The sequence below is a fragment of the Ammospiza caudacuta genome, chromosome 14 (assembly GCF_027887145.1).
Source record: "Ammospiza caudacuta isolate bAmmCau1 chromosome 14, bAmmCau1.pri, whole genome shotgun sequence".
Taxonomy (NCBI): domain Eukaryota; kingdom Metazoa; phylum Chordata; class Aves; order Passeriformes; family Passerellidae; genus Ammospiza; species Ammospiza caudacuta.
The window spans coordinates 14,115,736-14,141,341 of NC_080606.1; the positions used below are offsets into that span (position 1 = coordinate 14,115,736).

The window sequence follows — 25,606 nt, forward strand, 5'->3', positions numbered from 1 at the left end:
AGCCCCATCTCTGGAGCGAGCATGTGAGATCCCAGACAAAAACCAGTTCCTGTTTTTCTGTGGGAACTTATTACAAGTGTTCATAGAGACCTACAAAGGAATTGGCTGGTGTTTCCATGAGCTTCTACTCTGGGTACTCAGAAGCCTGTCTGAGCTCTTCCATCCCATTTCAATCCTTGGCATCACAGCCAACTCCCACCCCCTCATCTGATCCCACACCCCTCTGTGGTCCCCACCTGGTTGCTCTGGCTCCACATCCCTGTTGCAAGAACCTTGCTGTTCCAGCTTTGGCTGCCTCTTCCCTTTCCAAAGGGAGCTTTCCCCCTGCCCATATGCTGCCCTGTATTCTAGAAGCTGCCCCAGCCCCTCACAGCAAACAGCATCCCTGAATGAACAGCTCCACAAGAGAGGCTTGGACACTGTGTACTCTGCTGTGAAAAGCTGGAGGACCCAATTCACTCCTTGGAACCCAGGGCTGTTCCCAGGACAGGAATCTGCTCCCTGCTCAGGATCGGCTGCTCTGGATGCAGAGGCTGCTCCAGTTTTCAATATTAACACCCAGCTCCTGTCATCCCCCAGCCACCCGACACCCCTGAGCCAGTGTCAGGTATCTGAGAGCAAGTGTGAGCACAGCCACAGTGGAACATTCTGCTCTCCAAAGGCACACATGACAAAGCTGCTGTCTGCACGTGCATCTTCAGCACCACCCCAGCAACCAGAGCCTGGCTGGGCACATGGGCGATGCTCAGGCTGAAATATGAATACCCAGAGCAGATCCATGGAGGGCAGATGAGATGCTCAGTCGTGTGAGAGCATGGCCCAGGGACATGGGCACCAGCCTCAGCTCCTCTGAAAGCTCCACCCCAGGCAGCAGCTCCCTCAGTCCAGGGAGCATCTCCTTCAGACTCCCCATTCCATCTCTAAGACCATCCCTGTGTCTGCATCTGAACGCAACCACAGCTGAATTACTTTCATCAACCATTCAACACTTGTCTGCTCTAGTTTTTTTTTCCACTGATTTAACAGTTGAGCAGTGCCTCATCTTGGACTGTGCCCATTAAAACCAATTCTCCTCTAGCCTAGCTCCTGTCTAGCAAAGGAAAGAGTGAAGCCCTGTAATGAGCAGTCATACAATACATTTTTTTCCCCTTGTTTAAAAAGAAAAGGCAAAAATGCCCAGACTTGCTGTTTCCTCTGGGACCAGATAACAGCAACATTGAGGAACACACACCTGCTACTCTTTGCTTCCTCCTGAAGCCTTTCAGAGCAGAGTGTTACATAAAGCCAGCCCAAGGAGGCTCCAGAAGGAGCCGGAGCTGCCGTGTTGCCACAGCAACAGTCTGCAGGAGCAGGCAGAGCAGCCGGGGCTGCTCCGGGGCTGCTCCGGGGCTGCCCCGTACCTTCCCAAAGTGCTCGATCAGGATCTCGACCACGATGTTTTGGAACTTGATGTTCATCATGGCTGCCACGGTGTCCTCCTGTGCCCGCATGAGAGTGGGCCCGAAGATCACCCCCATGTTGGACGGTGACATCAGATTCTCCCGGCTGTGCTCACACACGCTGCAGGGGCAGAGGAAGGAGGAACAGAGTTTGGTTTGGTTTGGTTTGGTTTTTTCCAAACAGATCTTATTCCAAGGAAAAAAAACAAAAAGAACAAAAAAAAAAAAAAAAAAAAACCAAAAACAAAACCCAGGATACACTAAGAATCAGTAATTCAATTTTCTTCATTGTGTTTCAGAATTTGTTTTCCAGCAGTGACAAACATGGCTTTAGGTCTGACACACACATTTGGCTTGGGCAGATGCTGGAGAGAGCAATGTGCTGACAGCATCTTCATTTGATCTCTTCCCACTCCCAGCTCCTCTTTAACTCTGCAATCAAAAGTCATCTGCACAACATATGCACAAAAGGAATCATTTAAATCCTATATCCTTTTTATCCACAACTGACTTCTGGCTTTAATTTTCTTTCCTTCTCAAGGAAGAGAACTGAATTTAGGGAGCACACTATGGTGGTTTCCAATAAATTTCTGAGAGGTGACAGTTTACAGCCCCTGCTCTCAGAGAGTATTTTTATTTTTAAATCATTTGCTGCTCTGTGCATATCTGAAAGAGGATGGAAGGAACCACCAGAAAGAGAAGCATCACTCCATGCAGGGGGTAGCAAGGACAGTCACCCCCTTTGTGCAATCCACATGGAAATTCACAAGGGGACTACAATGGGTAAATTTTGCAAACCTGACCTCCCAAAAAGCTTTGTTCTGCTGATTCCATTATTCCCCTTTCTTTGGTTTTAGAGGAAAACATCTGCTTACTTGACAAGGTGCTGGATGAGGAGTTCTAACATCTCCCTGTTCTTGTCAGGCAGTTTATAGACCAGTGCATGAATGGCTCCCAGCCTGTAATCCAGGTTCTCAGACTCTGGAAAGCAGCAATACAAAGAAGAATTTGTACCCAACACTTTCAAACTAAATACACCAGAGAAATATAAAGCCAAAGGAAACCTGTGGAAGCTGTTCCCTCTGCAGCATGGGAGCAAAAGGGAGCAGAGGGAAGTGAGATTTCACAGCAACAGGATGAATACTGTGAGAAACAACATGAAGTGGAAAGAGGAAGAAATGGAGCTTGAAAGGGAGCCCAAAGGCACACTCCAAAAGAGGCTGGGCATGGGCAGGTCCTCCCCTTCACACCCTTGTTCCATACACCTGGCAGCACACAGCTTCCCTCTGGGAGTCTGTGAGCCCAGAGAGCTCTGACACTGAACAGCACCTAAAAATATCCCACAGGGAATAAACCTGAGTCCCTGACCCAAAGAGGTCACCCTTAGAAGAATAAATAATCAGGAAACAATAAAATACTCTGTGTGAAAAGAATAGTGTGGGGTCTGGGTGGCTGGGAAGCTCAGTGGTGCAAGTTCCTGAGGGAGGGCAGGGAAAGGATAAATGTCCTGTCACACCCAGCCATCAGGGGCTTAACCACCTCTGAAAATAATAAATCCTGGGCTTGACTACCTTCAGCAAGAAGTGGAACATTTCCCTTTCCAAGAAAAATGGGTGTTATTCATTCTCCAGAAGGACACATGGAGAAGAAGTGGGCATCCCTCCCAGTCTCCCTGTGACTTGTGGAGGCACAATGGGATGAGGGATACTGTAATCCCACACATTTCCAAATGCCATCACTCCTATGCTGAGGGTGATGACCCTCATTATGCTCTCTGCCTCACAGGACACTGGCTCACAGCTGTAACAGCTTATCTGCAGTGGCCACAACGAGGTGACAGTCACAGAGCAGCTTCTTGGCTGACCTCTGTTAGTCCCAACTGTGACTCAATCCCAACAGCTACAGCAGAGAAATGCCTTCCATGGGCTGTTTTCAACATCCCAGGACAAATTTCATAACCTAAAGGGAATACCTACTTATCTGGGGTGTAACAGCACATCCCATTTCCTCACAGGTTTTAAAATAAATATATCAGTACTAGAGGGAAACAATTCTTGTGGCTGCTTTCAAGTGAGTGACATCCTCTGGCTCTCCAGACCCCCCTGAGACCACAGACCCTGTTTGAGGGAAGGAGCAAAGGAGAGAAGGGGACATCCAGCACCACATCCCCTGCACAGAAAAGCACTTGGAGAAGACAGCACTGCTCTCTCTACAGCTGAAGCAGTGGGACACCACAGGGCTGGCAGAGCTCTGCCAAGTGACTTTGATGGACCCTGGCTGGGGAGAGCAGGCCAGGGACCATCAGTGGGGAAGCTGTGGGACTTACTGGCAGCCAGGACCAGCTCTTTGTGGAGCTTGTACGTCATGACGGGTTCAGACAGGTTCCTGCAACAACCAGAAAGAAAACTCAGCTCTGCAGGGCACTGTGACCCACTTGTGACCATCTTGGACCAACTGGCTCATCCCTCAGTGCCAGCAAGTCCTAGTGGCATTTCCTTCTGCAGTCAATAACAGTGAAAGAGCCCTCCCCAAGGGATTGAGGGATTCTGCAACATCCATATTCATCATCCTTCCTCCCAAAGCCTTTGTCACTTTGCCCTTTTCCACAGCCAGATGTGAATATCTGGCAGCTCATTTCAGCTTTCATCTGGGTCAGCCCCAGTCCCCTTTCCTTGGGGCAGGTGTGACCTGCAGTGCTACCTGAGATAGAACTTCAGTGAGCTGGTAATAGTCTTGATGTCCCAGTCCCCACTCTGGAGATCCACATCCCCAGGGCATTTTGGATCTGGAAGGAGAATGAAAAAGTTTTAGAATAAAGTTCATTCAGAGGTTACTAACAAACAATCTGCTTGGGCTGGGGGATTCCCCTTGAGACACATGAAACCACAGCAGCACACAAAAAGAGTTCCTAATTCCCATGGCTAGGAAAAGCAGAAAAACAGCACCAGTGTCAGGGTTTTGGAGGCTGGGGAGTGGTGCTAATGAGGACAAAGAGGGAAACACAAGGTAAAATTTAAGCAGGGCTGAGAAGTCACTGAGAGCATATTCTCTATAGTTTATTTTTTCCCAAGGTTGGCAGAAACAACGGATTTCAACAGGTCCAAGACAAGCTTTCTGACATCCAAAGTAATCTGAATGCCAGCTCAAATCTCTCACTTGCAGCTACTCCCCTGAAGGCTGTTCTGGAAGCATTCGCTCTTGCTGCACAGAGAGGAGGGAGCTCAGGGGAGGCCCAGCAGCATGGAAATACAATTTGCTGCTGCCTCCCCCCCTGACAAACCACACCACGTCTGTGGCGCCACGAAGTGAAGGATGTAGTTGTAGGATGGGGGAAGCTGGACTACAGAAATAAACAGCAGGACTTGTTTTTGAAAATAAATAGGACTAGAGACTAAAAAAAAAATAAATTATCTCCTTTGAGTGGTTAAAGATGAAATCCTGCTGCACCAATTATTTCTGTGGTGTTGGACTTTCCATTATGCTTTCATCTGCAGTGGGGTGGCAAGTGGTTACCCAGACCCATGCAGATAAACAAAACAAAAAGGCACTCACTGGTGGGATTCAGAGGAGAAAACCACAGGGCTGCTCACAGGGAGGGTGAGAATCAAGCAGCAATAGAACCTGAGGCTTAGCAATGAGTCACGGGCCAGCAGAGCTGGGCAGATGCCCGAAGTTATGGCTCTGTGAGAACTGGGCATAGCCAGACACCAGTACGAACCAAGGTTTTAATAAACAACATCCAGAGCAGAAGCAATAGGAAACAGCCAAAGCCTTTGAATGCTGCATTAATATCAGATGTCTGAGCTGGCTTGAGCCCGAGGCACGCCTGAAGGAGGTGAGCTCAATCCCTGCCCTGTGCTCCAGCCCCAGGCAGGGCTGGGGAGAAAGGTTTGGCCTTGGTAGGTGGGGATCTACCCCAGAGGGTCCCTGAGAGGCTCACAGGTGACCACGAGGTGAGGGTACAATGGCCTCAGCCAGGGCCCAGCCCAGAAGGGCTGTCCTGGCACAAAGCAGTGCTGCTGAACCCCTAAACCTGCTAAGACTGTAAACACTTCCCCAGTTGCCAAGTTTGTGTGACAGACAGATCCAGCCACAGGAAGGCTCCCAGCAGGAATGGATCCACAGGTTTCTTAACATACATCGGCTCCTTATGGTACACACTGCACACAGTGAGGTGTCCCCATCCTTCCAGAGACAAACCTTACACCAGGCTGGAGGGCTCCCTGCAAAGGCCACTCTCCCAGTCCAGCTCACTGTGTTATCCCAGGAGAGAAGGGGAAGATGAGCCTCAGAGGGGCCACAGGGACCAAAACCCATGCTGGACATTTCTCACTGTGGAATCCTCTCTGTTCATCACAAACAACTCAAGAACAGGACAGTGTCATTGCACAGAATAATCAATTCTTACCAAAAAAAGCATTCAGTAACTTCTGCACCTGGATGTTGCTGCCAACAGTCCGGTACACGCCCTCCGTGGTGATTCCTGAGAGGACAAAGCCAAGAGTGTCAGCCGAGGTTTCCTGCTGGCGATCCAAAAGCCCCATCTAGTGGAAACGTTCTCCTGCTGCTGGGCTCTGTCCCTTATCCCGGGTTATGTCCCATATCCCGGGTCTTGTCCCACATCCCGGGTTCTGTCCCGTATCCTGGCTTCTGTCCCATATCCCAGGTTCTGTCCCCCACTCCAGGTTCTGTCCCATATCCCAAACCCTGTCCCACTCCCTGGGCTCTGCAGGCAGGGGCTCTGCTCACCCCAGCAGCCAAGGCCACCAGCACCACCGTGGTCACCATGTCACAGCCAGGTGAGCACAGCCAGGGTGTGGGAAACACCAGCCCACACACCCCATTTCTTTACCATGGATTTGCTCAAACCCCTACAGAAGACAAAGGCATTAAAAACACTGGCCAGTGCAGGGACAGGCAGAAGCACTGTCTCTCCTAGCTCTGCCAGCAGGGTCTTTGTGCCCTCACTGCTCCCCACTCCAGTGGGCCTTGGCTGCCACAGCCCCAGCAGCCCCAACCCCACATCTGGAGATAAATCCAGACCCCTGTCCCACACTGGTGGTGTTCACTGGTGCTGGATGTTATGTGACAGCCCAGAGGATGAGCTGCCACCCTTCCACCTGCTGCTGCTGCTTCACAGACTGAGGCTGAAGCAGCCTGTGGCCACCCCTGCTGCCAGAGCTGTTCTCCTGTCCAGCAGTGGGTGTGCTCAGGGCCAAAACTGAGAAAACCACGAGTGAAAACAGCATAAAGGTCGAACTTCAACCTCAACAGCCTTGGTACAACATTCCAAAGCAGGTGGGATTTTTGCTCCCAAAGAACATGCATTTAACTGAAGAGCACACATTCCTCAGCTGAAAGCTGCAGTCCTGTGCCAGTGGCCAACCCTGTACTGCAGGAACCACAGTGTGATCAAGGTCATGGGAAGCACGGCCAGGCTGAGTGAGCTCCTCACCTTTGGTCTCCACTGCATTGATGCACTTCCGAACAAACTTGAAGCCCACCTCGTTCAGCTCCACTGTTTGGGACAAGGAAGCTGTGTTAGCTGCCTGAGCCCTCCTGGAGACCCTGGGAGCCCCCAGCCCACCCCCAGCCCCAGCCCTTCTCAGCACCCAGAGCCTCAGTGCCCCAGCACACAGAGTGCTCACACCTGCACCCACACCCCCTCAGGAAACACCAGTGTTCTGAACATCCTAACAAGGAGTTATTAGTTCCACATGTTCTCCCATTTTTCCTCAAATTTATTTTGAGTTGCAGCACTGCTCCCTACCCCCTCTCTGTCTTTAATAGTAAGGTATTTAATAATAATAATAATAATAATAATAATAATAATAATAATAATAATAATAATAATAATAATAATAATAATTTGGATTGTATCTGATAAAGACTTAAATAATACTCTCCAGAGCAAAATCTGTAGTTAAAGTTATTCCTCATCATGGGACTGTGTAATTTCTGCTTATCTACATCACTAGGATTAAAAAGCAAAACCAATCCAGCTTGATGTTCTGAGGAAAATGAGCACAGGGCTTCCTCCACTGAGCTGGGCAATCCTATGGGATCCCTACATTTTCAGCAGATTGTTTATACTGATTCTGTCTGCTCTGAGCAACAACAACATCCAGCTCGGACATCTCTTAGCCCTGCCCCAGGAATAAGCACAGAACCACCTGGTGCTTGACACTGAGGGCTATGATACCCCTGGAATTCTTACCAGCTTTAATCTATGGCAAATAGAGAATGTTTATTCAGTGGAACCCTAATTTACATTCTTCCCAGCGTGTGATGTGAACATGGCCACACAGCAGGGTTGTGCTCATGCTTCTGGGAATGCTCCCCCTGTGCTCATTAGACCCAGCTAGCTACAGTGCTGATGAAGTGAGCTCTGGGACAGAATGCAGGTTTCACCCAGCTGACAGAGCCCCAGAGGGGTTCCAAGGCTCTGCAGGGTGCACCCCACTGCTGACAGGGGGACACAGGACACGGTGGTGGGTGGGAGATGCAGGGAACTCAGTGCCACCTCCATTGCCCTGTTACAACCTTTGTTAAAGGACATATCCTCAGAATCTTTCCCTGGGGTTTGGAGGTGCAAACTGAACTTCACATCCCACTGCTCCTGGCTAAATAAAAACTGCTCACTGCAGTTCTGCGCAACTCGTTCTCATCTGGGCTCAGTGCCAGGCACTGTGGTGTGAGAACAGCAGTGACACTGCTGTCACGGAGCGGGGACAGTGCTACTCAGCAGGATTTGAGGATGAGTGTATCTGCAAGGAAAATTCTGCCTGGCCTCGAGGCTGTGAGAGCCCAAAGAACAGCAACAGAAGTGACTCACTTTCTTCCTGCTTCGTGATGGGACTGTGATAAATCTGAAAAAAGGGTGGGAATGGGGGAGGGAGAAGCAAAAACATCATCAGCATGATTTGGTATTTATTTCTAAAAGAAAATGCAGCGTCCCATAAATCACCCCCAGATTACCCAGAGGCAATCATAGCCAAAAAGTCAATGTCCCATAGAAATCTCATTTTATAATTAGGCAAGAACCCATTATCTGCACAATCAAGGAGTTTCTGCTGCCTCCCTGTGTTTCAGTGGGGCACCTATTGCTGGGGAAATTCTCTGTTCTGTAGGCAAACCACAGGGCTCTGAGCTCTGCTCAGACTGAAGGAAGAGGACATCAGTAGGCACAGAAAGGTTGGAGAACACAGGTGCAGGGTGGGCAGTGACACCTTTGGAAAGAGCTAAGGGCTGCTAAGAGCAGGGACAGGCCAACCATCTCCAGCAGGCAGTGAGGAGCAGGAGTGAACCAGCCCGGAAAGGCTGGGGTCTGGAACACCCCAAGATTTCGGGGGGAAGCCCAAAATCCCCAGCGGGAGCTGAGGGAAGGGCAGGGAGCCTGTGGTGATGGTGCAGCAGCGATCCTGAGCAGCAGCCGCCGGCAGAGGACACTGCTGGGCAGCGCATCCCAGCTGGGAACGGCTCCAGGGACACTCACCGGCTCCTTCCCGTCCATGGCCTCCATCCACAGCCTCCGGTTGGCTTCTGACAGCGCCTGCAGCGTGATGGTCCCGGACCTGGGCACAATTCCCCCAGGGACAGGCAGGGAAAGGAAGAAAAGTTGGTTTTAATAGACAGTAAAGAGGGATTTGCTGCTGGTCCGTGGGGTTTGGGGCCACCAGGCATGAAGCCTCTCACCTTTCATTAGTTTCAATGTCAAAACAAAACCTTTTGTCTATGGAGTCAGTCTTTCTCCTTACACAGGATTTCAGGGTCAGGTCCAAGGTGCCCTAGGAGAGAACATGAAAGGCAAGGTGAGAGGACAGAAACATGGGAGAGTTTGGGTTCCTCAGGCCCAGCCCAGCACTGCCCACAGTGCCTGTGCTGATATTCCAATGGCACTGGTACCAGGGCACAGGTGGCTCTCCCACCATCATCACAGGCAGATGAAGTTCCAGGCTTGCTCTCAGCCAGAGAATGTTCTGGACTCAACAGCACTACCCCACACAGCAGCACCCTGCCCCTGCAGTGCTGGAACACTGCTCCAACCATCCCAGAGAGGCATTCCCTGTCTCTGAGGCCAGGACCATGCTCACCCATGCCCTGACACAACTGGGCTCTAATTTTTACCAGGGCTGGCTGTCAGTACCAGTTACCCACAGCACCAATGAACCAAATGGCTTTACACAAACATGTGGGGCACAGGGAGGTACATTTCCTCACCCCAGACAGAGCAGACATGCTCTGGAGAGGCTCTGCTCTGGCCCTGGGTGTTTGTGTCCCTGCACTCCACAGCAGAATAATTCATAATTTGATTGTGGTTTTGTGGCCAGCTGTGACCTGATGGTGCAGGCTACCAATATTTGGGAAAGGCACTAAGTTTTCCCAGACCCTTCCTGCAGTAATGGGCCTTACTAGACGTGATTATAGCATAAATGACAACAAATCTCTCCATACAATAGTTTGGCTTTTTCTTTGCCCAGCTCTCTGCCAAGGGGTTGCAAAACATCTATTTTATTTTCCTGCTGCAGTGTGCAGAGCCCTGCCAAAAGCAGAGCATGAGCTCACACACTGGAGCACACAGGCCTGGCTGGGAAGGCCCTGGGGACCACTCCATGGCAGAGGAGGGCGGGGGACTCAGCTGGAGGCACTGGCTGAGCTCCATCCTCCCAGCCCTCCCCTGTCACGAGGAGAACTGAGGGAACTCCCAGGCTTTGGTAAGCCAAAGCACTTTGTGAAAGAAGCAGTTACCCAAATTGCGGCCTTAGTGCAGTTTGGAGCTGCACTGTTACCCCTCTTCTCTTCCCACACTGTCCCAGACCCACAGAATCAGTGCTGAGAGCAGAAATCAAACCACAAACTAGTGCTGTGAGCACGCAGTGCTGTGAGGAAATGCTGCATTTGGAAGCAGGAACTCCTGTAGTAACTTGAGTCATTCAGGCCCTTCAGTGGCTGCCACAGTTTTTGTGGGAAGGGATCAACATCAGCTGGCCCAGAGAAGCACAAGTTTCACCCCAGGCTGAACTCATGGGCCAGCACTGTCTGGTATCTCTCATGTCACAGGACCCACATCTGCTGCCAAACCCTGCAGGGCTCTCAGGGACACAGTGGAGTGAGACCTCTCCTCATGGGGGTGCCTCTTCCAGGTGACACCAAACTGCCCTGAGTGGGCAGGGAGGGGACAGAGCCCACCCCTCTGCTCTGTGGCACCTGCAGGGTCAGCTGTCACAGGAAGGGAGGCCATACATGGGTGGAAGGTGGGCCCAGTGGTTGGGCCAATGTTTGCAGACATCCAACTCACCTGCTTAGCTCCAGGCTTCTGGTCTATGGGTGTCATCCGTAAGGTTTTGGCCTCTTTTTCATACTGGCAGTAATACTTCACCCAGGAGATGCCCAGAGCCCCTGCAGGACACAGGAGAGGCTGGAATCAGGGACAGGGCTGTGGCTTGGTGCAGCCAGCAAGGTCAGGCATGGTCAGTGCTGCCCACACGTCCTCCCTTCTCTGGGGATGGACACTGACAGCTCTGGGGACATCAACCTCGCAGGTGTCTCCATGGGCAAGAGTTAGGAGGAGAAGAGGAGGAGAGGAGGAGGAAGAGAGAAGCAGGAGGAGAGGAGAAACAGGAGGAGGGGAGGAGGAGAGGAGCACAGGGCAGCTGCTGCCTCCAGCACCCTCCCAACTCACAGCTGGTGAAAGGCCATTTGTGGGACTCTGACCACAAGTCAGGCTGGTTTGGCCAAGCCCAGCCAAGACCTACACTGACAGGATCCTACATGTCCTGAATGTCTGATCCACAAACCCCACTGCTTTTTCCTGTGGGTGAAAACTCAATAATGAAGACAACAGCAGCTTTGAAATACTCTGAAGTTCCTATTTCCAGATTCATAGTTACTTTCCTCTGTTTTCTTACCTGAATTCATTTATAGGAAATAATTCAACTAGTATTTTTTCTATAATTTGTTTTTAAGTTGCAGTTGTCAGGAAGAACAACTTTTCATACTTGACTTAGAGGGAAGAATAAATAGAGACAGAAAATAGCCCCTGGCCTGCAGGAACATGCCACATTTAGGATCTAAAATTACTGAGTGTGCTTTCTTTTAAAAGCAAGATAAACAGACATAAAAATATATGTATAAATAGATTTCTATGTAGGATTAAGAATGAATGCTTACAAAGTTGTCTGTAGCCCCAGAGGTCACACTTTTGCACAGACTTATGTCCCCTGAGCATTCCTGCTGCGTGGCCATGGAGAGCTGCAGCCAGGTTTTGGAAAAGGCTGCATTTGGTCTGATTTTATTCTGCTCAGAATTACAAGTTTTGCTCTGAGCAGCTTAACTCAGCACTGGTTCCACCTTGGCTGTGCTCAGCTGCTCGCAGAGGCTGCCAGAGGGAGGCTGGGCAGGACACCAGATTCATCTTGGTAAAACACAGCCAAGGCAGAGCCTGCCAGAGCTCCAGGCTCTGGAGTCATAAATCCCATCTCAACAGAGTGCAGGGCAATTATCCCTGTGCTGTCACAGATATGTCACTTGGACAGAGCTCTGTGCCACTGCTGCCAGCTGAGGCTGCCAGTGCTTCCAGGCACTGCAGGCAGTGACACCTCAGCAGTGGCAGAAGGTGACACCCTGGGCTTGCTGTGCATGGCTGTGGTGACACCCAGTGCAGCAGGGGGTTATGTCAGGGCAGCCCTATTGCATCCACCTGCATCCCAAAGCCATTACATTTCTCCTGAGTGTACAGGTAGCCCTCGATGGTGGGCTGCCCAGGCAGCTTGCAGGTTAGGGGTGCTTCCTTCATCCTCTTCTTCAGATCTTCCAGCTCCTCCCGTGTGCTGGAAAAGTGATTCCTTGTCTGGGAACAGAAAAACAACAGAAGCATATTTGAACATGAGCAAAAAGTGAGCTGCAGGTTATTTAGTCCTGGATAAATCTGAGGTGCTGTTGCAGAAATGAATCCATTCCCAAGGTACAAAACATGGAAACCACTGCACAAATCCACATGGAAAGTGGCTATAAGAACCACTGAGCTCTAAGGGATGATTGAAGAGACACATCATGTGCAGAGATGGTGCTGAGGGCCACAGCTGGGAGGCCACTTGTTCCCTTAATTAGGGAACTTTAGCACATTTCAAGGCTGGCTGGAGCAGAGGAGCTCCCATTCACAGCATTGCTTGGGTAACAGGTGTGTTCTCCTCCCAAAGGTGTTGATCATGCTACAGTGCTTTGCATGAAAGAGTCACACCAACAGGGGGTACCAAATCCAGGAATTTGGATGGAATATTACTTGGACCAATTAATGAGCCAGCAGCAAAACCATCCTGGCTCAGATTTACAGCTGTTGTTCCACAGAAATGAAGGCCAGTCAGGAAAGACTGAAGATAAAGGAAACAGGACTCAGATATTCTACCCCATGAGCAGACTTGGCCAGCAGAGGAGCTTACCAAAGCATGCAGCAAGCCTGCAGGAAGCCAGCACCATTAAGATCAAGGTTAGAGGCCTTCTTATAGTACAATTTCAATCTCTTGATTGAAAGAAAATCTCAGGCTTGTTTATGCACCAGGTTAAATTATGCAACTGCAGTAGCCCCTTCCAGAGAAAACAATTTCATAGACTTGTGAACTGTCCCATGAAGAGAGGGGAAAACCCACGTGAACTGAGAAGGAAATAACTGTATCTGCAACAAGGCAAACATGGCCAGACTGCTTGGGTGGAAAGACCTTGTCATCAGAGGTGTGTAAATACAAATGAGAACAGAAGTCACACAGAAAAGTCCTTCAGCTGGGCAGGGACTCACGTTCTGCAGGCTGAGCTGGAGCTGCTGCTTGTATGGGAGGAAATCCTGTGTCAGCTCCACTGTCAGGTTGTTGTAAGTGAAGAGGCTGTGGAGAAATGCCAGCACCTGCAGTGGAGGGAAGGGACACACTGAACTTCTGTGTTTATAATGGAAGGAAAGATGGACAGAGTGTGGGGTTTCAGAAATTACATATGCAATTATTTTTTCTTCACTGCTTTGAAATGCCAGCCTTGATATGGCTTATCCACCAGTGTCCTTAAAGCTCAAGCTACCAGCCACACATCTGTATGAATAAAACCCCCAGAATGAAAGACCTTGCAGGGAGACCCAGAGCAGATGTGCAGAGATCATCCACAAGATCCAAGGATCCCACACCCCACTGCAGCTGGCACTGGGGCAGAGCCACCAGCCAGGGCAGGGTCCCTGCACTCAGCCAGGCTGGGACAGGTGAGCAGGGCAGGTGACACCTCTGTCCCTCTGCAGACAGACAGCCCTCACCAAACCCAGGGGGGCCAAGATAAGTCATAACAAGACCTGTAGCTCTGTACAGTGTCCAGCCTGTTCCTTAGAATCCACAGATAGCCAGAAGAAACAGGACTGGGGCTTCACAGTGCTCCTGCCCCACAGGACCTAATCCAAGCTGGCAGCTCATCCCCTGCCAGCACATCTGAGCATCAGCAAATGAGACTGAGAGCAAAGGAAGCTCCTACCGGCTCCACAATACTGAATTTCTTGCTTTCTTGTACTTCCTGGATCTGGTACACATACTCAAGGGAGGACTCAAAGAAATTGTGTCTCTCTTTGTCCACCTGAAGGTCAGCCTGGAAGAAAGAGGGAAAGGTGGAAAAAGAAAATACATCACATGTAGTTTGAAAACATTTGACTCGCTTTTGTCTGTCAGCCCACACACAGTTCTGTCCTCACTGAAAACCTGCCTGGTGTCCAGCCCAGCTGTGAGCTGGAACATGGATATTCCTTTAAGTCTGCCCTTTTCTGGCTCCCTTTCATTCAAGGATCTAAAATCTCTTCTCACTCTGCAAAGAAAAGGCTTCCCCAAAGCTCTTTTATTACTTTAGCACAAGCCTCTTCTCCTGACAAGACCACCTTCACCACCCTCTTGCCTGACTCCACCTGTGTCCCAGAACCAGCAGCTCTGGAGCTGCAGCAGTGGCAGGAGCACACAATGAGCTCACACACAGTCTGCCTTGAAGTGATGTTCGTAGGTTGATGTGACAACTGGTCTGACAGATCTGACCAGATCCAGCTGGCTTTCCTTCCTTGCTGCAACATGCCTGCAGCAGCACCAGCTGGAAGGAACCCCCTCCTCTGCCTGCCCCACAGCCACCCAAAAGCACCAGCAGCAAGGCAGGACACCAGGCCAGCAAAAGGAAAAATAACTGGTTACTTTTCAGCCAGAGCACTTCCCCAGGTGAAAGGGTGGCCAGTCCCCAGCTGTGCCAGTGCCACTGGTCACTGCCCTTCACCATCAAGGTGACAACAAGCAATGACAATGTCTGAAGCCACAACCAGCATCCAACAGACACAGGAGAACTGAGCTTGATTTCCCTGATCTCACAGAGAACTCAGGCTTTGGGTAGATTTAATTGATTATCAGTTTCAATTGGTTACTTTAAGGGATGATTCCTCTCCTTTTTTTTAAGACCTAGAGCAGTTGGTGCTGTTGCTTCTGGACCTAACTCTGAGAAAAATTCCATACACACCTCCTGTAACTGAGATTCCTTCTTTTTGGAAGACAAATGCAAGTGGCGATCCAGCATAGAGTAAAACTTCTCTCCATCCTTCTCAAACTTTTTCTTTCTTTCCTGTAGATGCAGAGAGGTCGAAGCAGAACCAGTTATTGGCATTTTCCAGATAAGAACATGCATCAACACCGAGATTCTTTCTGCAATTCTGTATTCCCATGGACAAATTTTGGTCAACCCAGGCAGAGAACAGAAGGCCACTTCTCATTTGCTCTGATTTCACAGCCCCTTGCCTACCTTGGATGCAATTATACCTCAAGACCCAGTCTAGCAACACAAGAAGTATTTTTTCATGCCAACATCATGGCAAAAGCCCCATTGAGGAGGTGCTGTTCCCTCTCTCAATCTCTTCATTTTCCAATAAACTGAAGATGTGCTCATGCATCAAAAACCTGTTCACCACCTCCTGACATGCTGCTCACACAGCCCAGAAACAACTGGGCAAACACTGCAGTGTCAGAGGCGCAGCAAGGTCAAGAAAAGGTTCATTAGATTTTGGCAACTTTCTGTTCTAAAGAGTTTATAATTTGTTTCTGAGAGTAGCAGAAGGAAAGCTGAAGCCTGGCAGGTCATCAGGCAGGCAGGAAATCCTCATCTGCCTCAGCAGTGCTGCAAAGAGAGCACAAATGAACAAGAGCAGCAAACAGAGATGTTCAAGAAGGAACCCCTGAGAGCAGGCAGGGAGCAGCAGGACTGAGCACCAGGCTCTTGGCTCCTGCCTGCACTGACTCTGACATTGGCAATCACAAAACAACCAGAGTAGGGGCCAGGTTGACAAATATCCACTTTAGATGGTATCTGACACATCAGGGATTCCTGGGAGGCAACTAAATTACTGAAATCAGGAAATTCCAGCCTGGCAGCAGCCTCAGTGCCAGGTCCAAGCAGCTGAGAGCTGGTGTACACACAGTGCAGGTGTGTATGGGATGCCCAGATCTTCTGTCTGGCTTTTGAAAACTCAAGCAAGTGGAAAGCAGTTCCAGCTTCCTGGGGAATTACTGCTATCTTTCAACATCTGTCTCCTGAAAGCTCTGAAATCCTGTTCTCTTGCCCCCACTCAGAAATGCATGGATAAGCAAGCATACACCAGTGCCACAGCCAGAGCAGATGGGCTCTGCCAGACTGCTGGGTATTAGGAACTTTCCTCACAAATTCAGGAGTGACCACAGCTTCCCCTGCCTGAAGTTTTGCTTCCCTGTTCCAGTTGCAGAGCCTATTCCATCTGTCTGTCTGGATGCCCTGCAGCAGGATGCCTGGGGGCTCCCAAAGCCCCTGGGCTCAGCACAGGTGGCTCCCAGTAATAGGAACAAGCCTTCCTAGCAGCTGCCTTCCAGGGAAGAGGATTCTCTCCCCACCAGAGTCCTGCCATGGCTGCAGTGAAAGCACAGTTACCATGAGGAAGTGGCACCAGCCCCTGTGTAAGTGTCTGGAGCAGGGCAGGCTTAGCCCAGCAAACCTTTTCACCTCAGCAATTGCATATCCTGCTGCGCAGAGCCTGGAATTACAGGACACCTGAAGGGAAGGGCATCCTCTGCAATCACCCCCTGCAATATCAGGTGCTGTGACTCTGTTAGCAGCCTCACACACCAGAAGAGAGAGATCTACACCAAAACCAGAGCAAGAGAGTCCTCCAAGGGTGAATCCTAATTTAAACAGTGCAGCAACTGTGGGCTGAGGCCAGGAAGGAGAATGAAAACAAACCACCACCCTCGTGACTGAGGCCCTGAGCAGCAACCCCAAACCCAGAGCAGCGAAAGCATTTGTGGAGCAGCAGTGCCTGTGTCTGTGAGGTCAAACTCCTGGGCTGTCTGTGCCATTAATGCCCTGTCTTATACAGCCAGGAACTTTTCTTGTTTCCATTTCCTCAGAGAGCCTCCAAGCCCCAAGGCCACAGAAGTGCAGGGAAGCAGAGCTGTGGGCACAGCACTCCTGATGCCACCTCCTCACGTCTCAGAGGAGATGGCTGTGCCAGCAGCACGTCCTGAGATAGAAAAGCAGGTGCTGCCATGGAAAGGTAGCTGCAAACCCAACCAAGGGTTCCACTGTCTCCAGCAAGGTGGTGTGCAGAGGTGGTGGTGGCAGCACTGGGATGGTGCCATCCCTGCTCCTCAGCAGCAGCAATGGGGCTGGAGCCACTCCAGGAGTTCTCTCCCACCTCTCACCACCAGCAAGCAGCACTCATAAGGTGATTCAGCTGTCCCCACCCTGTGGAGAGGCCAGCAGGGAAGACAGCCACACTGCAGGCCAGAACTGGGACCAACCTCTCCCGCTCTCCATCTGGGAGGCTGCTCACCTGTGCCAGGTGTAGCCATGATATTTTCTGAAACATCCTTTCCTTAAGATTTCTCCTTCTGAGAAGCTGAAAGGCCTCAGGAACAAAATGTAAACATTTATTATCTACTGCTGTGGAATGCAACAGGTCCATCTGTGATTGGACTCATGTGGTTGTTTCTAATTAATGGCCAATCACAGTCCAGCTGTCTCAGACTCTCTGTCCAAGACACAAGCCTTTGTTATCATTCCTTCTTTCTCTATTCTTAGCTAGCCTTCTGATGAAATATTTTCTTCTATTCTTTTAGTACAGTTTTAATATAACATATATCATAAAATAGTAAATCAAGCCTTCTGAAACATGGAGTCAGATCCTCGTCACTTCCCTCATCCTCAGACCCCTGTGAACAGGGTCACAGCCAGGAGCTGTGGGAAGCACAGGGCAAGGGAACCACCAGAGCCTGGTGCTACCATGGCCAGGCATGGCAGAGCCCATGGGCAGGGGGATGTGCCTCTGGATGCAGCAGCCTGGGAGCACGTGGCTCCTGGCCTGTCCCCAGGGGAGGTGACATTGCTGTGGGAGGCTGTGGTGCCCGTGCACGTGGCCACAAGAGCCCATGGAGGAGGCCATGAGCTGTGTGTGGCTGTGGTGCCCACACACATGGCCACAGCCTGCAGCCACAGGGAGACCACAAACCACCAGGCTGCAGCTCTGTCACCAGCTTGTGGGCAGCTCCCTGGTGGGTTCTGAGGAAGAGAAGATATGGCGGGTTCTGAGGAAGAGGGGTGATCTCTGCTCAAGGAAATACTGGTGAAGAGAAAGGAAGAGCCTGGGAGAGCAGGGGAGCTCCTTCTGCAGCAGGAGCTGGGGAGCCAGACAGGAACAACTCTGGGAGTGCCTCCTCCTCTGGCAGCACCCAGGCAGGCAGGGGCACACTGGGGACAGGGAGCACTGAGCCCTTTCTGGGGATTGCAGGGACTGGGGACATGGAGCACTGAGCTCTTCCTGGGGATTGAAGGGACCGGGGACATGAAGCATTGAGCTCTTTCGGGGGATTAAAGGGACTGGGAATGATGTCCAGGATGGATCCATGTGTGACAGGACCACATTGCAGTGTGGCATTTTGGGCCACTGAGAGGGAGCTGGCCAATCATTCCCACTCTGGTAATTAGCATGTAACTGAACAGAAGGATGACCTACAAATCCTTCTGAGCTGGCTGCTGACCAGAGCAAGCCAAGACAGAAAAAAAAAACAACACAAAAAAATCACCCAGACTGAAGCACAATCTGGAAACACGAGCACAAATTAATTCCTCATGAATATTCATCAAAGGGCAGCACCACGTTTTCACTGAGGTTTGCCAAAAGGCACCACCCACCTTCCCTTTGTTGCTCACTGGGAGAAACCGAGCAGATCCCACTGAGGGCAGGCAGGAGGGGGCTCTGAAACCCCCTGTGCTGGGAGCTCTGGCAGGCACTGCTGTGCCCAGGAATGGCACAGCCCATGCTGGGAGCTCTGGCAGGCACTGCTGTGCCCAGGAATGGCACAGCCCATGGGGCAGCAGCGCCTGCCTGCTGAGGCTCTGGCTGCTCTGTGTGTGCCAGGTCCTGCTTGCACCCTGACTGCCACCAGCACTGGGGTGACACCAGAGCCCCTCAGCAGCTTCAGGTCCTGCTCATCAGGGGGAAAAGAGCAAATAGACTTGGCAAAACTCCTCTTTAACCATTAGTTGCTAATTAGGATCCTCTGAAATCCCCATTTTCAGGGAGGTGGAGTGAGTGGCAGGTGAGAAGCCCAGCCCACAGGCCACTTCTCCTCTCCATAAGGAAAATCAAACACACTTTTCCTGCTGGGAGCCCCCACCTCCATGCACACCTGAGGGGTCTGGGTGCAAAAGTGGTGGATGCAGGATCATCACAGTTCATTTTTAAGAGGCATCTGCAGTTAATTTAAAAACAGACTTCTAAAAAGTCAAAGGGTGTAGAAAGAGCAGTTCTGTCAAAGCACACTCAGTTCATCCTGGCATTTTACCCTCACCCACTGCTTTCTCTCAAATGCTCCTTAGGCCCTGCTCCCCCAAAGATGAAAGCAAGCAGAAGTTATTAACCTCCCTTTCTTTTAAAATTATAATTAATGAAATTAATAACAGAATTATCTAAGACCTTGTAGGAATATGTTATCTCCTATGGAAAAAATTTTGACAAACACTGCAGCTATTCAGCATTCCTCTTGCTCTTACAGTACATCCCAACAAAATTCTCCCTCTGATTTTTTTGGTTGGCTTTGTGGTTTTTTTTAAAAAGCTGTCTCCTTCCAAGTGAAACCGGAATTAAACTTTTCTATTCAAATCCTCCTCAGCTCAGTAAGTTTGGCCAGCTTCTTCCCCAAGGGTCCCAGCCCCACAGTGTGGAGCTGAGCCCCAGGGCTTGGAGAGAGAGGGATGGGACCTCCATGTGCACCAGCTCCTTCCCAAACTCACCCTGGGCCATGAGTGCCAGAGCTGGGCAATGGGTCAGCTCAGGGGGTCCCTTTTACCTGTGCAGTGTCACTCACAGTGACAGCAGGTCTCAGGAGAAGCAGTGACCGTGGGGCTGTGCGGGAGGGAGCGGCTGGAGGGGCTGCCCCGTGTGGAGCACAGAGGAGACTCCCCTGCTCCCGGCTGAATGCAGACTCAGATGTGCTGCTCAGACTGGCTGTGCTCCAGCCAGAGCCATCACAAAGCCTCGATTCAAGGGCTCTTCCTATTTGGCCGCAGCAGCTCGCACAGGGAACAGAAAACATCTCACAGAAGGCGACGCTGCCAAAATACGGAAACCGAGCAGAGGGCACAAATTCCCTGTGTCATGTCTCCAGGCTGCTCCACAGCCTGCCCTGGGCTTCTGCCCCTGGTGCAGATCAGAAAGGGTCCATGGGGTGATGGAAGGCCCAGCAGCGATGGGAGGAACCCACACTGACACAGCACAAATGAGGAGCCTCGTTTGTACTTCCCCCCTCCTGCTGCTGGCTGGGGATGGCCCAGAGATGCTCTGCAGGCTGGCAGGTGAAGGAAGGCTCTGTGCCCAGGGTGACACCTCAGGGTGCAGTGTGGCATAGGCTGCTGTCAGAGAAGCATCAGAGCTGAGGACATGGGGCTGGAGTGGCTGGGGCTCACTCCCAAACTCACACCCTCTCAAGGCTTTGGGGTGGCACTGGGGACAGGGGTACCTCCCTGTGCATCCCTGTCAGCATGGCACAGCTGGATCCTGGCACAGTACAAGGTGCTGTCCTGTGAGCTCCTGCATGGAGCTACAGCACAGCTCTCTTCCCACCACAGTGCCCTGGCACCTCTGCAGCTCATGCTCCTCACAAGAAACAAAACCCCAAACCAAACCACAACGGCTGAGCCACCTGCAACACCCCCCTGCCCTCTGCCACCTCTCCAGCTGCTCTGAGCAGTGCCCTGCCACTGTCACCACCCTGTGCTTCCACCTGAAGCACTCTGCCCATGCACAGGGACTGAGGAAGGGCTGCAGGCTGCCAGGTGAATCCGTGCCAGTGCTGGGGCAGCGGCACCAGCCCTGCTGAGACCCGTGCCTGCCATCAGGGAAGGGAGCAGGACATGGGCACAGGCCTGTGGGTGCAGCCAGCTCAGCTCTCAGGGCACAGCAGGCTCTGGGCTGGGGGCAGAGCAGCCCTTACACACCTTAAGGGCTCTCTGGGACAAAACCAGCCTGAAGGACACGAGGGCAAGGGCCGTGGGCAGCACCTGTGCCATGCTCGTGGCTGCAGCTCTTCAGAGGGCTCCTCACACCAGCCCTCAGGGCATGGCAGAGGGCAGGAGGGCCATCAAGTATCTCTCCTCAAACCCTGTATTTATTAAAAGTCAAAGCCTCCAGATGGGCTGGGCTGAATCCAAGCCTCAAGTGTTCTCCAAAACATCTCCATTTCAGAGCTGGGCCAGAGCCAGCCCCATTTTAAGCTGCTGCTGAGTAACATGGAACCTGGATTTCTTGATAGCAGACAAGGGAAAAATGATCTTTTGTGCTCCACATGTGGAGAATTTGCTTTTTATAGCTTGTTTCTTTAAAAGTTTGGTCCATCTGAAAGACTCATTAGATGCTTTATGTAAATATTTCATAACAAAAGCCCTATGACTATAATCAGGTTCTGCCTGCTGGCCTCTCCTGCTTTCCCTCCTTCCCTTCCTCCCTCCCACTCCACCACACACTTCTCTGCAGAAAGTATTTTATTCTCAATAGCACTGACTGAACAAAGGAGAGAGGGGGTGAAGCAGCAAGGAGGTTCTCCTGGCTGAAACAAGCACTCCTTGCTCAGGACTGAGGCAGTGCTGGAATCAGGCCAGGAGAGAACCCAGAGAATTTGGGAAAAGATTTTGGAGACACTTCAGATTGAAAAATCAGACTAAAAGTCACAGCACGAACCCTCAGCCAGCAGCTGAAAGCCAGCATTGAGCAGGGAGTTTGTGAGTGCCTGAAGTCAGAATGCAGTGGAGCAACTGCTTGTTAGCAACAACAGGAGAAAAATCTGAATTCAAAGACAGTAACAGAAAACAAATCTGTTTACACTGAAAACAAACAAACAAACCAACCTTACCTTGGTGAACCCTATCTGCTCCTTCCGGAAATTTTCCAAAGGTTTGATCAGCAAATCACTTGCATTCTGCACCTACAGCGCAAAGAAAAAGCATTTTAACTGCAGGGTGCTGATCAATTTTCTCTTAAACAGAGGCTGAACATGGCTAGAAGCCAAGAGCTCTGAGATTTTAATGTTTTTGACTGGAAACTTATTCTCTGTCCGTAGGTCAATTCACTTAAACCATCTGTACCTGCTCTTCCCCATGGGTGACACACAGCAAACCCCAGCCACATCCCAGGAGGCTTTGGGGACATCCTGTGGGTGACAGGGAGTGTCCCCCACCTCAGATAAAGGATGGGGTTCCCTTGTCTGGAGATTCAGAACAGCCAGGGAAAAGGGAAAGCCTGCCTGTGTCCCTTCCACTCCTGCCTCAAAGATCTCAGAGATCTCTCCTGGATGGTGCTCTGCCCACCTTTGTCATGAATCCACATGAAAGTGAGTTGATCCCAGTTTGTATCACTGGCTGCAGCTCCATTCAGGCACTGGCACCAGCTGCTGTCTGCTCCCAGCCCCACTCCCCTGACAGGCTCTGTCCCAGGCTCCAGAGAAGGGAGAGGGGGACAGAAGGGGACAGGACACCACACAGCACAGCCCCTCAGGGGATTTAAATCTGATGAACACAGTGAGTGTGAAACCTCCTGAGGGAGCTGCTATAACACAGAACTGGTCCTACAAGTAGAGGGAAAAAACCCCAACTTTGAAAGTTGGACAGTGCCCATAATCCCTGAAACACCTTCCACTGCTGCCCCCACTGCCAAAGGAGCCACTCTACCTGGGATGTAATTAATTATAAAGAAATATCTCAGTGCTTTTCTGGTTTCCTGCAGTTCCTTGCCTGCCCATGGCCCCTCTGGCCCAGCCTGGCAGGAGCTCCTGCTGCTGCACGAGGCAGGGGAAGGCAGAGCCAAGCAGCACATTCCTGGCACGCTGCACGCTCTCCACCGAGCCTAACCTTCATGTTTTTCCTGGAATTAGGAGTGGAATGGGAAGCCAGCACTGGCTCTGGAGGAGCCTGGAGAGGCTGAGGGCACATGGCAGCAGGAAGGTGATGGCAGTGCATTGTACTGCAGGAGCTGGACCAGCACTGATGGCCTCAGGGACACCTGCCTTCCTGCACCCAGCAAAACTGAGCAAAAACACTTCTGATTCTTTAACCCTTGGTTTCCCCACAGTGAGCAGCCCCTCCAGCTGCAGGGCCTGGGGCTCTGTGCCTGCCTGAGCTGCCTGGGAGAGCCACAGCCCCCCACACCCATTGCTGTGCCTGCCCATGCTCAGGGCCCATGGACAGATGAGTACAGAGCACATTCCCAGTGCTCCCAGCTTCCCTCTGATGAGAAGCCTGACACAGAGGCACATGGTGCTGTGGCTGTGATTTGGCATTCAGGAATGACAGAGCCCAGTTCCCATCTCCTTACCATCATGGACCTCTCCAGCTCCACTTCTTGCAGCAGCTCTGCAAACTCCTTAAAGGACTCGGCTGTAAGAAAAGAAGAGGCTGGTCAGGGGAGCTGGGACATGGCACTGGATGTGGCACTGGATGTGGCACTGGAGTGTGTGACACATATCAGGACACCCCAATGTGGCTGCACCCCCAGCATGGCCATCTAAAGGCTGACAAAAAACCAAGAAGAGGTGGCTTCTTTTGGCAGAAACTGAGTGAGGCAATGCCAGGGGCAGCATGGCCTTGAGGGGTATTTATGTATGCAAGGGACAGGAGGGTCTCACACCCAGGCAATGAAGGAGTGAAGGCCCTGGGAAGGTGAGAGGATGTTAATGAGGTTTTATTAGGAATTGTGTTATAGAGATGGCAATATAGGTAGCAGAGAAGGGACAAATGCAGGGAAAGCCAAACAGGGGGAAGGGGAGCTGGCATCCCCAGGGCCTGCAGCAGGGCATTTTGGGCAGGACAGGGGTGCCTGGCCTGGCACCACCACAATGGACCTGGCACCTCTGTCCCAGGAAGAGCTGCAGGGGCTTGCCAGGACCAGGACAAATGTGTCAAATGAAAATGGCCTGAAATGACAAAGATCACATGCAGCACCAGGAGGCACAAAGTCCGTGTACAGGAGGAAAGGCAGGAGGTGTAGACATGGTCACAGACACAGACACCACTCCCTAAAATCTCAGCAGTGAAACAAAAAGATCTCATTGATAAGCAGTTGGAGTCCAACTACAATAAAAATAGCACGAAACTTTTCCTTTAACAAACTGAAATAACAATAATTCAGCCTGGGGAGATAAAGAACTAAGTGGGAGCAGCTGACCCCACACCAAGGGGGGAGCATGCAGCCCCTCTCCCTGCCCATCAAAGGAGAACTTGGGAAGGGGCTGAATTTGTCCCAGGGGAAGAAACCCCTCAGCAGGAGAGCACTGACAGTGCCAAGCCAAACTCCCCTCTCTCTGGGCTGCAGGCAAGGCTGGGCAAACTCCTGCCCATGCAGGTACTGTGGCTGTGTGCTGGCTGCCTGGGGGAACACCCTGATCACCCCAGTGTATCTGGGAACTACCTGGGAATTAGCTGGGAAAGTTTCCCACAGCTCCAGCCTGCTCAGCACAGAGTGGGACAGGTCTGGTGGGTCCCAGGCTCCCCCTGGCCCTGGTGGGAACATCCCAGAGTGGCTCTGTGAGACCCCAGAGCTCTGCAGTTCAGACCCTCCCTCCCTGCTGGGCTGGGCAGGGCAGGGCAGGGCAGGGCAGCACATGAGGGGCACAGCAACTGTACAGCAGTGCAAGCACAGGATTAGCTTGTCCCTCAGGTCAGGGAGAAGGTGCTCCTGTGCTCCCTGTGCAAGCTGAGAGTCCTCTCCCCTCAATCACAGCAGCACCTTGGGAGAGGTACCTGTCCTAAAATCCAGTGTGAGGATTCATTCTGCAGCTGCTGAGACACACAGAAGGGAACAAACAGCCTGGTGACACGGGCACTCAGCTGGCAGTGGCACAACAGACCTTCCTGATGAGTCAGGAGCTTCTGAGCTCTCCTCCAATTGCTCCAGCACCCAGCAATGCAATGGCCCTACAGCTCATGGTGCTCACACCCAGGGCCACACGTGGCTGTCACTGTGGCTCCCCAGGATGGTGGAGTGCATAGACACCAGGGGCCTGAGCCAGGAAAAGAATTATCACAGGGAGAAAGAACCCAGCCCCAAACTTACAGGGAAATATGTCAGTGCATAAAATGTTCCCTCACCATTTTTTCCCTTTGCTCTACAGGAAGAGCCCAGGAACATGTTTCCTGGCTCCAGTCACAGAACAGCCCACTGAGTTTGACCTGCACCACACACAAGGCTCAGATCCTGCTGCCAGCCCAGCAGTGCCTGGGGTGGATCTGTGCTCCTGGCCTGGGTCAGACTTTGCCAGCCCATGCAGGGCAGTGTGGAGCAGGGGGGCCACCAGCAGCCATAGCCTGCCCAGCCACACCTGGGCAATGACACCTGGAAATGCCAGAGTGACTCTGCTGGGCAGCCAGAACCATTCCAGGAAGGTCCTTACAGGATTCCATGTTTCCATGCCTGGAAGGGAAGAACATTCCCCCCCATCTCACTGCCCCTCCATCTCTGCAGGAGCTGCTGATTTGTGTCCTGTGAGGTGACAGTGGAGGAGCTGCAGCTGAGGGGTAACACAGGTGCATTCATGACCTCTCACATGCCCAGGGGAAAGTGCTGCTCACCACAGACAACATCAGCCCAGTGTCCTGACTGCCACCTG

The 25,606-nt window shown here is 51.5% G+C and overlaps 1 protein-coding gene across 1 annotated transcript in view; it reads right to left on the bottom strand.

Moving 5' to 3' along the window:
* Nucleotides 1-25,606, bottom strand: part of OPHN1 (oligophrenin 1) — a 51,798-nt gene that overhangs the window by 8,615 nt on the left and 17,577 nt on the right. Inside the window, exons 3-18 of the mRNA XM_058813998.1 lie at nucleotides 23,317-23,378; nucleotides 21,860-21,931; nucleotides 14,952-15,053; nucleotides 13,941-14,051; nucleotides 13,231-13,335; nucleotides 12,159-12,288; nucleotides 10,738-10,838; nucleotides 9,135-9,226; nucleotides 8,935-9,013; nucleotides 8,275-8,308; nucleotides 6,895-6,957; nucleotides 5,848-5,922; nucleotides 4,140-4,224; nucleotides 3,766-3,824; nucleotides 2,315-2,420; nucleotides 1,401-1,560 (exon numbers count right to left, since the gene is read on the bottom strand). Of these exons, the coding sequence (XP_058669981.1) occupies nucleotides 1,401-1,560; nucleotides 2,315-2,420; nucleotides 3,766-3,824; nucleotides 4,140-4,224; nucleotides 5,848-5,922; nucleotides 6,895-6,957; nucleotides 8,275-8,308; nucleotides 8,935-9,013; nucleotides 9,135-9,226; nucleotides 10,738-10,838; nucleotides 12,159-12,288; nucleotides 13,231-13,335; nucleotides 13,941-14,051; nucleotides 14,952-15,053; nucleotides 21,860-21,931; nucleotides 23,317-23,378 (1,436 nt within the window). The remainder of the gene's footprint in view (nucleotides 1-1,400; nucleotides 1,561-2,314; nucleotides 2,421-3,765; nucleotides 3,825-4,139; nucleotides 4,225-5,847; nucleotides 5,923-6,894; nucleotides 6,958-8,274; nucleotides 8,309-8,934; nucleotides 9,014-9,134; nucleotides 9,227-10,737; nucleotides 10,839-12,158; nucleotides 12,289-13,230; nucleotides 13,336-13,940; nucleotides 14,052-14,951; nucleotides 15,054-21,859; nucleotides 21,932-23,316; nucleotides 23,379-25,606) is intronic.